Source organism: Aulonocara sp. 'chitande type north' Nkhata Bay, linkage group LG22, assembly GCF_057382095.1.
Source record: "Aulonocara sp. 'chitande type north' Nkhata Bay isolate Kocher_YH1m ecotype deep benthic linkage group LG22, A_spYH_male_GT1.1, whole genome shotgun sequence".
NCBI classification, from domain to species: domain Eukaryota; kingdom Metazoa; phylum Chordata; class Actinopteri; order Cichliformes; family Cichlidae; genus Aulonocara; species Aulonocara sp. 'chitande type north' Nkhata Bay.
The window spans coordinates 26,739,068-26,755,036 of record NC_141364.1 but is presented as its reverse complement, the minus strand read 5'-3'; the positions used below and the strand labels follow the sequence as shown (position 1 = coordinate 26,755,036).

The following is a 15,969-nucleotide window of genomic DNA, read 5'->3' as shown; positions in this document are numbered from 1 at the left end:
GTCCTGACACAATATTGCGTTTCGCTTCTGTTATTATGGTACATTGACAAAAACATATACTTTTATTCACAGGATAAAACAGGTTTTTTGTATCACTAATTGCCCAGTACGATTACAGACTGCGGTAAAGTGAGCCGTCATTTGTGAGCCGCGGTCAAGCCAGCCGCCTCCTATCCGCGCGGTGATTACAGCATACAATATTGTTGTCACTGCTACATTTCTGTAACGCTACCAGAAATTATTTCCACTACTAATTAATTACCGTTGAGCTCAAAGGTCCTATTAATAAACGGTTAACGAATGTGTATTTATGACGACGATTTGTGAGACTGGTAAACTTATGATACGTACGATGGTCTTTACTTTCTACACGGTGCATTTCAAGGTCCTGCACCCATCCGTCGGTAAACTGTACCTGGGCTTGTTGCAGTGACCGGAAGTTACTAAACTTCATGAGTGTATGCACTCACTCCAAGAACCGTATAATTATAAATATGCATATAAATATGCTAAGATGAGATAGCTGACTTCATCTAACTAGCAAATGTTGTCCAGGCTACGTTGGTGATACAGTTTTTTTTAATGTGTATGATATTTTTGTCATGCGATTTTAAAGCTGGTCCTACAACCGCATCCAAGAATAACATGCAGCTTATCTCAGAACTGTCGGTGAAAATTATTCTTGGAGCTAGGTTTAATTGAGCTGCATTTTAAAGAGGTGCAATTTCACAATTTGTGTATATTTTCTAAGTTCACTATTTTGTCATGTGTTGAGAAAAACACAGATTTTAAAATTACATGGTCTAATATTTACATTTAGCATAACTGCAACATTATTTTTTCGTTTTTTTTTTTTTAAAGACTCGAAAGGACTTGAAATTCAAAGTTTCAGACTTGTGACTTGACTCGGACTTTTACACCAGTGACTTGAGACTCGACTCTGACTTGCCTGACATTACTTGAGACTTGACTTGAGACTTGAGGATAAAGACTTGAGACTTACTTGAGACTTGCAAAACAATGACTTGGTCCCACCTCTGGACATGGCTACAGCAAGCTAAAGCGACTTCCTCTCTCCTTCTGCGACACTCGTTAACTCCAGAAACTTCTTGTAGAACCACATGTATTAACTTGAAGTAATAGTTCACTGTATGACTTTCTCAGTCTACCACGTTATCGTGGAGGAATTCTGGGACATCTTCCTTACAGCGTTGTTTCAGTTAATTGAGGTTTGCAGGCATTTGTTTATACACAGCTCTGTTAAGCACCTGCAACAGCATTTTAATCAAATTGAAGTCTTGACTTCGACGGGACCATTGTAACGCCTGGATTCTTTTCAGCCGTTCTGTTCCTGCTGTGCTGTTACGTGACCATATTTGATTTGGGTCAAACGTTAGCTGACGGACAGATAGTCACACGTTTGACTTTAGATCACTTGTGTGTACGGAGGAGTTCATGGTCGACTCAGTCACTGAAAGATGCTTAGGTCACATGGCCAACAGGAAGCCTGAATCATCACCCCTCCACCACCGTGCTTCACAGCTGATATGAGCTGTAAGTGCTGATATGCTGAGTTTGGTTTTTGCCAAAAGATATTCTTCAGAAGTGTTGTGGTTTGTTCAGATGTTACTGTTCAAACCTAAGCATTGGTGCCATGTTCATTTTAGAGAGGAGATGTTCTCCTGGTAGGTCCTCACAAGCAAGCGACTTTTTCTGTCTTTTTTTAATTGTACTGTCATGAACTTTAACATTTAACATTCTAACTGAAGTGTGTAGACTCTGAGATGTAGCTCACGTAGCTGTTTTTTGCTGTTACTCTGAGCATTTGGTGGTCTGACTTTGGGGTGTCCATTCCTCTGAAGATTCGGTAATGTGTTAACACACACCTGAATGCACCAGACCATCAAACGTCTGCTTTTTTTAGAAGTGGTCACGCTTGTTGTTAGTCAGTTAAATAAACTGTGTTCTATTATCCTCTTAATTGCTTTGGAAGCATTAAATGTGTACTTGGGTCTTCACAGGCAGCATGAAGTCCAGTGAAAACTTTCTGTTTCACGTGACTGTAATGATGCTGATTGTTGATCTGTGTGTGCTGCGTGCTATAAATTCGCAAAGATCTCCGGACTGTGTTTCGCACCACTTAAAATTAGGTATTGTTTTCACTCAAGATGGGTGTGCGGTTGCTGTTCAGGGCAAAATCCCTGGACGCGCTGCTCTTGTGATTGGGGGTGCCGAACGCACAACTAAACGTTGTTTAAAGACTGGAGAAGACTAGCAGACTGCCAAATGCAACGCACCTATTCTCCAAACGTTATTACTGCATTTTAAACATTTTGTTCAAAGAAACATGCTTGATATTTTTGTATGAAAGTGTTTTTGTTTTGGGCATATGTTGGTTGTAGCACAAATTTATATTGCAAGCAACTGCCTCATCTTCGTCTCAAGCCAAGAAAAAAGAGACTAGTCAAGTGAGACTGCATGCACTAGTGAAGCCTTTTAGTTAGACTGCTGTATTTAATAGATTTGGATGAAAAAAAAGAGATTTGACTGTTATCAGCATGTGGAAGAATATTTGATTTCAGCAGTGTTGTTGTTGTTGTTGTTGTTTTTAGATTTGTTCTCCTTTTATTATTGTCCAATACAAATGGACTGCAGCATGTATCAATGATAACACTCTATGAGTCTTCACAAGCAATCAAGGGCTGTTATTGTTATGAATTATAGAAGAAATTCGATTCATGTATCGGATGCACTTGAATGTGCAATATGATGCCATACAGTGCTGTGAAGTATCTGTGCCCCTTCTTGATTTTATTTTTACACATTTAATGAAATCATCATTTAAAAACTGCGTTTTGCGTTTACTCTGGTTACTCTGCTTAATGATCTGAAACATTGTGACAGATGAGAAAAAAGAAAAGAGGGACTCAGGAAGCGGGCAAATACTTTCACACAACACCGTATGTTTGTGCTGTTATTCAGGCACAAGCATTTACATGTCCAACTGTAAAATTGTAAATAGAAATAAAATGCAATGATTTGCAAACCTCATAAACCCACATTTGATTCACAATAGAATATGGAAACAATATGGAACATTTAAACTGAGAAAAAAAATGATTCTAGCTGCTTATCAGTCCTGAGTCTTTATATCTTGTTCTCTTCATGATGTGCCAATTGCTTTCTGTTGGTGGAAGGTCTGGACTGCAGGAAAAATTCCAAGAAAAAAATGGAAAAAACCCCAACATGTTTTACATTAAAGTGGCAAATTAATGAGAAAAATGGCAAATTTGCCAGGAATAATACAAAAAAACCCTTTTTCTTAGATGACCTAATTTAATTCTACTTTTCAATTGGACTTTGCAATAAAGAAATCCTTGTGGTTTAAGTTCAGAATCACCACATTTTCAAAAGCGTCTGAGTTTCAAAGAGTCGTTGTCGTGAGCTGCTATTCATGAGAAAACACACTGATTTGGATGAGGTAACAGCCTGTGTGTGAAGTACTACAGCACAGTTGATATCTTGAGGACTTGTGGTACATCAGGACGCAATCCAACAGATTATTAAAGCATTCAATCCTCATGGTTTGAAGGATTGAAACCATGAGAGGCGTCTTAGGCACTGTAGGCTCAATGTTCTCTCAGATTTGCCACTTTAATGTCAAAAATCTTGAGTTTTTTCTCAAAATTTTATACCCACTCTGCTTTTTTTTTAAAATTTTGGGCCCTCATATGTATGTATATGCCATTCAGCACTGATGGTGCCTTTTCAGATGTGTAATTGCACAGCCCCTGATGCACTCACACACCGTGAAAGACACAGGATTTATCCGGGAGGACATGACGCTCATGTTTTCCAAAAGGAATTTCACATTTCTGACCACAGAGCAGTTTTCCAATTTCTCCGGCATCATTTCTTTATCATGTTCCTGTATGACTTAATATTTTTGTGACCTTCCATCAATTTAAAAAAGAAAAAGAAAATAGTAAAGTCAATTGAAACACTTGATATTATTTCTGTTCCATTATGAAAACAATTTGTTGTAAGATTTTTTGTAGATTTAAAAAAACAAACAAACTAAATTCCTTTTGCAAAGAAATTAAAGAAACCAATTGTATAAATGTCGATATGCATGATGTGAGAGTGCACGCCTTAATGCTGGCCACAGCATGTGATGTTAGATGTCATTATAAATGCAACTTCTTTTTATAGCAGGAATAATTTGCCTGTAAAGGACGAGTGGAAATTTGTGACTTATCTGAAATAAGGGCATTGAGCCAGTGTGCCTTGAGCAGTAAAATTTTAATGACTGAGTGAACTTGTTCTGTGTGTGTTTGTGTGTCATCAAGTAGAAACAGACAAAGCAACCAGAGTTAATAACTTCCTGGGACCAGCAAATTTATTTAAATTTGTTTTCAATAAAAATTCTGCCTTCCAGCAGCAATTAAAAAACTAACACCACAGAGACAAAATAGATTATCGGGACGTAACACTTTTTACTTCACAATGATCCAGTTTGTCTTGTTATCAATGCAACACACTGTAGTGCTGTCTCCTCCCAATCAGGCTGCCATGTTTAGTTCAGTCCACGATAAGTTCTTAGGCTTTTTTCCCATAAAGCTGGCCTAACACACACATCAAGATTAAGTGTAATTCAGCAGTCATGAAGTGGCATCAACAGCAACATAAAGGCTTTAAAAGAAGACAGTCTATGCCAGTGTAACATATGTAGCATCAGTGGCAACACCACAGTTGTTATCCTTCATAGACATGAGGATGTAGCCATCATTGCCCCAGTATGTGGACCAAGAGTTCTTGATGAGCCAGTATGGCTCTCCATTCAGGGTGCCATATCCCACTGCAAGCACAGCATGGTCCAGATCATCCACAGTGTTCCCTGAAAAACAGAACCAGCGAGTTACGTTGTTGTGAGCGTGAAGGATAGTATCTAACGCAATCACTGTGGAAAGAAAAAACACTCACCACAAGCAGGTTCGTAGTAGACGCCGTTACTGTAGAAAACAAACGAGCGATGTGATGCGTCGATACTCACGGCAACGGGGCCGTTTTTAAAGAGCGCCAGCTTGAGGGCCAGTTGATCGCCAGACGTGACGTTCGTGTAGCTCTGGATACGTGCAGCGAGCTCGGACGAGTTCGTGTGGCAAAATCCGTTCTACTCGGAGAGAAAAAAATATTTTTAAAAACTTTCTCACAGCTTCTCGAAATCCTCTTTTGTGTTGAAATCCACTGTTAATAAGCAGGCAGTTATTCTGCTGGCTTTTTAAATATAAATTTGTAGGTTTTGCTTTAACATTTAGGGAGGAATGTATTGAAATGAATCATACGCATGTGATTTACTGGGGTTTGTGGAGGGCAAATTAATGGAAAAACAATCCATTATTTAACGCAGAAAGAAAGTATGTGATGTTTTGCTCCTGATGATTCTATGATAGCTGCAAGGAATGTTATTTTAATTGGAATACCAGAGGGGAGGGATTATTGGAACAAAATGTGAATCTTTGTTTGGGTTCTGAATATTTCTGGACCTTAAAATTGCTGTTTTATTACAAAGGAAAACTTAACAAGGAGCACTGGAGAGAGTGGTAGAATAGCTGCCCAGTAAAGGCCATTTATACACACCAGCAGTGGTCATTTCAACTGGCTTTCATCCATCTCTGGCTTTTTGTGACCTAGCACATGTGGGGCAGCTGGGTTAAAGACATGAACAGACATCACATAGTTTATTTTTAAATACATGTATAATATTTAATACTACTCTTAAACAGCAGATCTATGTCTGCTTAGTTAGAGCATGCTAGATTTATGACTGAATTTTGCAAAATACTGTTCAGGTGTCGCTACTTTTGGGTGACACCAGAGCAATTTGGGATAATCACAGGTCACTGGAAGTCAGTCTCTTCCTTTGATGTTAATAAATACACAGTTATACACAGTGGGGCAAACTGACAGTAACTTTCTGAATGCTTTAAGTACTTAAGAGACACATGAAACAGTCTCTGGTCAAAAGCTTGTTTAACTGTAAGACAGGCTTCCTGAGCCTGAAATCAAACATGCCGTTAATACCACAATGATAAGATTTGTAGAATTACACTATTAACGTCGCTCTTTTAAGGGGCGATCGTGGCTCAAGAGTTGGGAGTTCGTCTTGTAATCGGAAGGTTGCCGGTTCGAGCCCCGGCTCGGACGGTCTCGGTCGTTGTGTCCTTGGGCAAGACACTTCACCCGTTGCCTACTGGTGGTGGTCAGAGGGCCCGGTGGCGCCAGTGTCCGGCAACATCTCCTCTGTCAGTGCGCCCCAGGGTGGCTGTGGCTACAATGTAGCTTGCCATCACCAGTGTGTGAATGTGTGTGTGGATGACTGGTTGTGCTTTGGGGTCCTTAGGGACGAGTAAAGCGCTATACAAATAAAGGCCATTTAAATTTTTGATTTGTTGTTGTGAAATCATCTCACCATCCCCATGTAGGCGCCATATGTTTCCATTGTGGCGATGCCTCCGTGCTTCATGATCCACTCGTACGCTCTCCACTCCTCCCCGCCATCGCAGCCGTTATTACCGAAACCCCAGGAGCAGTCGATCAGCATCTGCTGAGACAGAACCTGCAGAGAGCCCGTCTGAAAGACACGAGCAAAAGTATGATTACACTCGGCATTACATCAGCAGCCTGCGCTTACTCTGCACTAATCATGAATCAAACTCTAATAAAATGCAGACATTTTAATCCACTGATCCACTTTATTGACATTTGATTATATGAAACACAAACAAGACAGCTAAACATTTATAATCGGCTTTCATTCCTACACCATTTTTACTCCAGCTGCAATCTACAGGTTTCTAGGCAGATGCTGTGAGATCACGAAGAACTAAATTCAAAGCGTGCCCCCCACTGAGTGGCTCTGTTTATGAACCTGCCCATGGGGGTCACTGCATCGCTCAGGTTCAAAGACGACCTGCTGCAGCCTCACAGCAGTACTTCCTCCTAGCCAAAACAAACTGTTCCTGCAATTATTGCAAAGCAATTAGCAGTTCAAGCTGCTTTACCTCAGTGAGAAATGTTAAGATTATTGCATGGATGAATCCCTTACATTTATATATTTATACATCGTTAAACAAGAAGTCGCTACAGAGACCAAAACCAGACCTTAAAAACATGTTTTGGTGTAAAGTTGGACATTTTTACATGGAAGTCCATCACGACCACTGACAGTGTGAAACAAGGATGCAACTACCATAAAGTTTTCTACTGCATTGTGAAATCTCATTGCAACATCATCTCGGTGCTTTGAACCACATGTGACAGCGAGGGGTAATCTGACCATGAAACCGCGCTGATGCCAAAGAGCATGTCCTGGATAATCCTCCTTTCTGACACTTCAAATGACTAAAATTTACAAAAGGGATAAAGATTTATGGGCTCTTCTCCTACAGACTTTTATAAGGCAGGAGTATTTTTAAAATCACAGATATCACCTCCCCGGTGGCTTTAATAAACTTGCAGTTGCTTCACTTTTCAGACCCAGAAGCTCTATCGATCTTTTATACTTGAGTGAATCGCCTTTGGAGCCAGTCTCAAGGGGCTCACTTCCACATTCACTTTACCTTTCGACCCTGGATTTCGGTGTTCGTTATGTACTTTGCATTTTCTGATCAGTAATTTAAAACTAGATGAGTAAATAAATACTAAGATCAGATTTTACTGATACTCAATGGGAAATTTCCAAGCGCAGCACCTTAAGTTTACTGCAATGCAAAAACATTTTACTTCAGTTAATGTTTAAATGTTGTTACTGCACTGCGATGAAGCAGGAGCTTTAATGTAAGTATTATCCCTGAGACTTCCTCCATCACTGGACCTCAGCCTAGGAGTTACAGAGCTACAGGCCAGGGGCAAGACACATAATTAAGAGTCTCCTATGTGAGGGAGAGACACAGAATTCGGTCACTTCAATGGGGTGCCGTCAAGTCCCAATAAACTGATCCTATGTTTGGATCAAGTTGCTAGGCAACATGGGATAAGGAATGCCTTTGAGCTCAGCTTTCTACAGGATGGAGGCAGCCCAAAGCTGACGTCCCCTCAGACTCATTCATTCACACAGACACACACACTGTAAAGCCCGTCCAACACGACTGAAGTTACACAATGAATCTTCCTGTGGATCTATCCCCAAAAGGAGGGCTGCACTTCGGAGAGAAGGATGTTTGTTTGTTTTTTTTATTTTTTTAAAAAGGTCAGTAGACTCAAACAGCAGCCCTATGCTAAATAAATGTGACAGACTGTCATTATCTATCTAATTTACAAATGGTTATTTTTAATTTTGCAAATAATTCTGCTGGTTTTGTCACAAAGAATCTATATCAGTCATGCACCTTGAATAATTTGCATCTTTGTATTTTATTCATTTCACTGGGCGTATTCTTCTGCCTGCACGAGCCACTTCAATACAAGGAGTATTAAAATAAAACCTAATTTCTCCCTAAAACATCAGAAAGATAGATATAGATTTATACCAAACGTAAGTGCACTGGAAATAAACCCAAACAAGAACAGATGAAGCATCAAGCTGAGCATCTGCGGCTTCAAAGAGAATAGGGAAGGAGCCCCATTATTCGAAGACACTGGAATGGGGCCAAGGACTGTGCAGCAAGCTGCCTCCTATCCTTTTTACCTTTAAGAAGAGAGCGCCCTCTACTGCTCCAGTGGTGGCAAAGCTCCAGCAGGAGCCACAGATGGCCTGGTCCTTTACTGGGGTCACGGCGCCTGGGAGGCCAGAGTTAAGGTGAAAAAACAAACCTTCCTCACAGATGCATCTTTGGTGAATATTTAAAGCTTATACACACCATAAAGCCTCCAGTCGAGTGACTCGGGAAGATTGACTCTTTTGTAAGCTTTGAAGGGGAAGGGGAGCCCTCTGTTTGGGGTCTTTCCCCTTTTTCTTCCCCTCATGGTTGCCAGCTCAGACATGGTGCGATCCGACAGAGAGTTCAGAGCCAGAGAGAAAGACACGCCCGCTCTGTTCTTAGAGTGAATGTACCTAGAAAAACAGGGAACCAGTCAGACACACCGCTGAAAAACTACTACTAAAGCTGTAGCCTCACAATTATTATTAAAGTATTAAATGTTGCGCTCACCGTAGGTTAAGAACAAAAGCATGCTCCCTCTTCTCGTGCTCCCTTTCATCGCTGTACTGCCGCTGGAACTTGTCCTTGAAATGGCTGAACATGCGCTGTGACTGGCTTGACGCTGAGGTGTGGATGAGATCTTTCATTGGATTGGCCAACATATGGTGCTCCACTCCAGGACCAGGAAACCCACCACAACTCATGCCTGTATAGAAACACAACAAGAAGGAGTTTTTGTTTTTCTTTTGTCCTCTGAGTCTTCCAAAAGGTCGAGCAGGTATATATTTACACAAACCTTCAGGCAGCAGGAAGACTTTGGGGTTCACGTCAGTGCTGAACTCCTTGTATTCCACCAAGTACTTGTCGTAATGGGACCCCAGCAGAGTGTTGTATCCCATCATCTCATAGTGAATGGGAATGGGGGTGTCTTTTCCTCCATCTGCACCTCGCTCTGAATGTGTCACCCACAGTGTGTACGTGTTCTTCTTGTAACCCACAGTGGTCACATTCTGCCAGACTTCACACAGGGAACCTCTGTAGTACTCCACCCTCAGGAACTAAGGAGGGAAATGAACAACTTGACTTGTCAAAATAAAAGATAAAAACATTCAATGAAATATGTGACTACGATATAAATACTCACAAATGGTGACGGTTTGTTTTCCACTAAGACATACTCCTCATGAAAATGTAATTTACAAAATGAACATGACACTGTAATAAAGATCTTATGACTTATGAGCCCACAAACTCATCAGAAAAGGTTTACTGAGGTAAGCAGTTGAGTCATTTACCTGTTTTCTTTTGCGGTTTTGCTGACACATCACCACTGACCGTGTGATGTCAACTTGTTAACCATTAATACCATGATTGTGTGACAATCATGGTGACAACATAGGATCAAGTGAATGCGTCTATAGTGACACGGGTCTAGAGAGTGACCATCTGACAACCCTCGAACGTGAGGAGGAAAATGAGTACTCCAAGACCAGCGGTGAATGATTGCTGGAGGCTGATGGCAGTTGCTGCAAAAATGACTGCTATAACCAAAGTCACACAGGCCTACAGACAGGTTAATGGTTTCCTGGAAACAACCTGTCACTAAAGAAATATTAGTATTCCCCCAATGTTAGTAATACTGGTAATGGTAGCATATTCCCATTTACTGGTCTGACTGTAAGTGAAAGGCTTATCTACAAACACTGGCAATCTACTAGAAACACTGCCAACTGGTTGGGGAATAGAAGTTTCCCTAGCAACCGGTGGTTGCATCATGTCCAATGTCGAGGTCAACTCTTAACCGATGTGTGCGTGACCTCAGTACACTCTGACTTCTTCTTGCAGTAGGGTAACTACCCCCTTCTGGCCATTAGAATGATAGTATACAGCTTTAAGACTTTTCTGCTTTGGCTTCTGTTTTAACAACCGGAGACTGTTCCATATATACACTTTTACTCATGAAGATCAAACTGAAAAGTGGAATAAAAAGAAATAAAACACACACCTGGAAGCCCTGCACATCGGGGAGCGCAGCCTGCGGTGTGACTGCTTCGTCCTTTGTTCCGTTAATCTGGAAGCACTTCATCACATTTAGCTCCTCTTCAGTGGTCTCAGGCGAGATCTTATAGGCAGTGCCATACTGCTGCTCTGAAGCTAACTGGTAAGTCAAAACCTGGCCTGTTGGTGATAAAGAGTGTTAAAATGAGACATTATTGACTTCTCTAATGTTAATAGTACATTTATTTTGTTAATAGCTCAAGATTTCTGAATGAATATGCTATGTGTGGCTCAGACAAAACCTTATTAGCTATAGTCAGGGCTTTTTGGCGTATACACCTGTCAGTAGAAACGCATTATATCAGGATTCAATTTTATTATTATTATTTCATTACTACTTTGAATGTGTTCATTCTTCCTTTTTCCTAACAGACTACAGTTATGTACAAGTCAAGATGATGATTTGTCTGATGGAAGAAAAACTAAATAAAGAGGAGTATTCGTGGGTAAGTTTGCACCAGCCGTCATCAGCACTGTAAGCATATAAAAACACAATTTTAGTACAAAGTCACATGCAACACAAGTCATCAGATTATGTTCATCACGCGTGCTTACTCTGTCTTTTTTCACTTCTTTTTTTTGCGATAATGTTACAGTCTGGTATCGTTTCTCTTACACAACAGGCACTCAATTTCAAATTACTGATTAGCCAAGCAGGGGAATACAGAATCTGCTTCAGGAGAATCAGCTGAAGGGGGTTTCTCACCGTGGTAGTAGTCTATCCGGCTTGACTTTGCTGTTAGGTCTAACCAGGCCTCAAATGGTTCCTCAATTTCAGCATAGGGCAGAGAGATGATTCCTGAAATGTAAATACTCAATGAAACATAACTTCCAACAAGGCCCAAAACATACTGTGTAACCCTCTGTTAGTTCACAGCTTACCTTTGACATGATAGCTCTTTCCAAAATCAGGAAGGCTATGTACTGCCTTTGCCTCTGTACCTGACAATGAAGCAGAGGTGACAACACATGTTAGTAATATAACTACAGAGCTGTGTGCAACAAGCAGCAAATAGCAAAGCAAGAAATACTGACAGCTATCCCTGGATATTTGCTATAACTGGTTACATGGACGCTACAAACACTGGTCATTTACAGACGCCTTGTTAACTTCTCACACACGGAGCAGAGGATAAAACAGACGTTTGTAGCCATTTTGGCAATATAAGTTATAAAATTAGATAAACTTCTCATACCCCAACCTTCCTTTTTTAAGTTTTAAAGCCCACTTTATCATAAAAGGAACAGGTTAAGCTTTGGTAAATAATAAAGTTAGTTGTGTGCCGAATTAAAGAGTGGTTAGTGGCGCTCATAAATTAGCACTTCTCTCAAGCTAAAACAGGAAGACTTTAATGTGAAAGTTAAAAATTATCGTATGTATTCCTGCTCTACTGTATAGCTACTTACACACAAAGATAGCCTCTTATTTAGCAAACTGAATGCTAATGTACGTTTATTAACATGTTTATTTGCACGTAACGGCTGCGTAACAAGACCCCCGAGTGCTAGCTACCTCCACAGCATGTAACGCTGGCTGACTGTAAACAGCTAACCTAAAAAAACAAATATGAAATGTATTTCCTTACCAGCGACATCGCACAAAAAAATAGCTGCAATGTACCAAAGCTGCATTTTTTTTCTTCTGTATTCTCAGAGTGACAATGAGAACAGCTGGCAGACTAAAGCCAAACCTCACAGAAACACATTGCTCTGCGGACGTTCTTTAACCCCCAAAACAATGATTAAATCATGGAGAACGGTGCCTGCCCGGTCCACCAATCACATCGCGCCGAGGAAGTGTCTCCTCCAATCACAGTTTTATTTGCACGCACATCATGTGAAGCATGCCATATGACTGTAGTTAACTAGATAATAGGAAAACAGCGGAAAGGGCAGTGTTTGTGTGAACTACCACTGCGTGTCACGAAGCCGAGGCTTCCCCATTTTTGTTTGGAGCTCTTAAAATCCTTAAATCAATCAGACGAAAATACTTTGATAAGATAACTTAATTGTGTGCTAATTGTATGTTAAATGACATTTACAACAGGATTAGTCAGAGTTCCCTCTTGGGTTTTGTTTGTTATAGAGAAGGGTTGCTTTTTTAAAAGCTATTCTTTATATACAATCCTGTGCAAAAGTGTCAAGTCGCCCCATTTTGATTCCCATTTTGATCCAGTGATGTCGAGAATAGTCTTTCAAAGTTTCTGAAGGGTTTTCAAAGTTTTCTTTGGACAATAACTGCTTTTTTATTCAGTCCAATCCTCATACCTGACCATTTCCAGAAGTTTTTAAAACAATTTCTATTATTCATTTTTATTTATTTATTTATTTTTAGAATGGAATAGATAGAATAGAATAGCCCTTTATTGTCATTGTACGTGTAAAATGAAGTTCAATTCAATAAAACTTTATTGATCCTGAAGGTTGACCCCAAAGGAAATGGGGTTAAGGCTGCCGACCTTTGCCAGCGCCGACTTACCCTTCTGACCATACATACATTACACAAACACCACATGGGGAAGACAGGTCAGAGAGGTATAACAATGGAAAATGCACCACATGAGGAAAGATAAGGAGAAAAAAAAATAACTCCCCCCAGACTGAGCTCCAACAGGGAGATCGGTTTGAGAACAGAAAAAAAAAAGTTGTGGGTGCTCCACACCAACAGTGCCAGAATAAAATACAAAGAGTAGAAAGCAGGAAAAAATAGCAAAAGAGGACAAATATATACGATCAAGAGGAATATATTCGGAAATAAGAGAAAGACAGACATTGGAGAACAAAATAGCTTCAAATAGTGGCCTGAGTGATGAGGGTCACACAGACCATGGCTCAGATTCATGAGGTGGGTGTTTGTTAACAGTCTGAATGGCCCAGGGGAAGAAACTGTTACTGGGTCTGGAGGTGTGGGACCTGATTGACCTGAGGCGCTGACCAGAGAAGCGGGTAAACAGATGGTAAGCTGTGTAAGGGCTTACCTATGATTTTCCTAGTTTTCCTGAGACAGGAGGATCTGGCAATGGTCTCCAGGGTGTCAGAGGGCAACCAATAATTTTTTTGGGTGGTGTTGATTACCCTCTGTACAGCCGTCCTGTTGTCAGTAGTGGACTCTGTCTATCAAACACCCAGTGTGGAGGAGATGCTCTCCACAGAGGAGCAGTGAAGGCCAGCAGCAGCTTCTGGTCCACGTAATTCTTCCTCAGGACACGGAGGAAGTGCAGCCGCTGCTGGGCCTTTACCAGGGCGTTGGTGTTGTGGGTCCAGGTGAGATCAGGGGAGATGTGGGTGCCCAGAAACCTGAAGGTGGAGATAGATTCAACCCATTCCCCATTTATAATTAGAGGGGAGTGGACCTGTCTGTGTTTTTCCATTATGAGTTCTTTTGTTTTAAGGATGTTCAGCTTTAGGTTGTTTTCGGAGCACCAGCGGGAAAAGTTCTCTACCTCCGCCCTGTACGCTGTCTTATCTCCATCAGAGATGAGTTTAACCATGTTGGTGTAATTAGCATACTTGACAATGACGAGAGTTGGCTTGGTTGGTGTGCAGTTATAGGTGCACGGGGCGTGGGATCTGGTGCTGGATGACAGTCGAGGAGAGAGGTTGGGGGTTGGACTGATTGAGGCTGGTTTGTGAGGAAATCTTTGATCCAGGAGCAGGTAATAGGTGGTCCAGTTTGGTGGTGAGGATGTCTAGTATTATGGTGTTGGTGGTAAACGCTGAGCTGTAGTCCACGAAGAGCATCGTCAAGTAACTCTTCCTGTTCTGCAGATCATTTAGTGCTCTGTGAAAGGTGATGGTGTTAACAAAGAACTTATTTTAAATGGCATCTTTAAGCACTTTGTTTCTAATAGCCTGTTACAAAAAGACAGAATTTGTTCCCATTTCTTTTGTTGAATGTTTGAAAAATGTCAAAGAAAATGCAGTTTGACAAGCATGAAAAACTATTTTTACAACAACAATTTTATTCCAAAACAGCTATTGTCTGAGAACCTGGCATACTCAGCATGGTGTGCAGTGTGTCCTTAAAAAAGTAGCGGACAAAGGAAGTGACAGGCCTAAAAAACTGCTGTAAAACACCCAAAAGAAGTGAAAATAAATAACCAATCGAGTAAGAGTTTTAATTCTCTCACTCTGTCTGTTAGAGACACGTTTTAATGGTTGCAGAGTTGTTACAAAAGAAGAAGATGTGGTTTTGTGGGTGAGTCTGCATGCAAAAAGATTCATCTTGCTGATTTTCTTCTTGATTGGAAAGTGTAGAGCTGTGAAGGTGTGTGTGTGTGTGTTTTGTCTGTCTGTGGGTGTTTGAGTATGTTTGTGAGTGTTATGCTGGTGGAGTTTCAAAAGTGATAGTTGTTATTAACTACATGCTGAGTGTTTTCCATTTATGTTCCAGTGCATTTAAAAAAACACCAACGTGTGCACAGTGTGACATTTTAAAGAAGAAGAAAAACCTGACTCTTAGTGACAATGTCTTGTACGTACATTGTAGTTACAATATTTATAATTTCATTGTTAAAAGAAAGCATGGCCCCTGTCAGTTCTGAGGTTTTACGTCCCAGGATAACAACATTTTGATCCTTAGCAGGTCTCAAAATTAGACAAACCAAATGTCAGGTGAGCTACAACAACAGTCTTCTCATGAGTGGAAATTCTCCCCAATGCTCAGTTGAATTGTAAAACAAAAAAATCCAAGGGCTGCATCTCAGACTCTACAGGCCTCGGTTAGTATGTTATATGTTAAAGTTCATCACAGTACAAGTAGGAAAAGTCTGAACTAGTATGGCTGGTTTGGAAGGACTGCAGGGTGACAGCCGCTTCTCTCGAAAGAGAACCTGGCAGCACAGCTTAGGTTTGTACCTGAATAAGTTACAAGACTTCTGGAACAATGTCCTTTGGACAGACAAGACCAAAGTGGAGCTGTTCGATCATAATGCACAGCACCACGTTTGGAGAAAACAGAACACAGCATATCAGCACAAACACCTCAAACACTGTTGCTTGGTGGTGGAGGGGTGATGATTTGGACTTCTTTTGCAACCATGGGGCACTGGGGATATTGCAGTCATTGAATTGGCCATTAACTCAGTATAGCAAAGTATTCTAGAGTCAAATGTAAGGTCATCTGTCTGAAAACTAAGTACTGGCTGAAGCACAATCAGGCAGAAACCACGAGGATTTCCCAACCACAGCAGGAAATCTACAACTGCATGGCTGAACAAGAAAAGAATCAAGGTGCTGCAGTGGCCTGGCCAAACTCTAGACCTCAACT

At 40.8% G+C, this 15,969-nt stretch overlaps 1 protein-coding gene across 1 annotated transcript; it reads right to left on the bottom strand.

Moving 5' to 3' along the window:
• Positions 1-4,377: 4,377 nt before the first annotated feature.
• On the bottom strand, positions 4,378-12,454 carry LOC147304323 (digestive cysteine proteinase 2). The gene is made up of 11 exons (XM_086281162.1): positions 12,287-12,454; positions 11,583-11,642; positions 11,407-11,499; positions 10,648-10,820; positions 9,439-9,700; positions 9,153-9,348; positions 8,862-9,055; positions 8,690-8,781; positions 6,473-6,634; positions 4,984-5,173; positions 4,378-4,897 (listed from the first exon to the last, which is right to left on the bottom strand). The coding sequence occupies exons 1-11, from the start codon at positions 12,330-12,332 to the stop codon at positions 4,710-4,712; spliced, it is 1,656 nt and encodes a 551-aa protein (XP_086137288.1). The 5' UTR covers positions 12,333-12,454; the 3' UTR covers positions 4,378-4,709.
• Between the last annotated feature and the right edge of the window lie 3,515 nt (positions 12,455-15,969).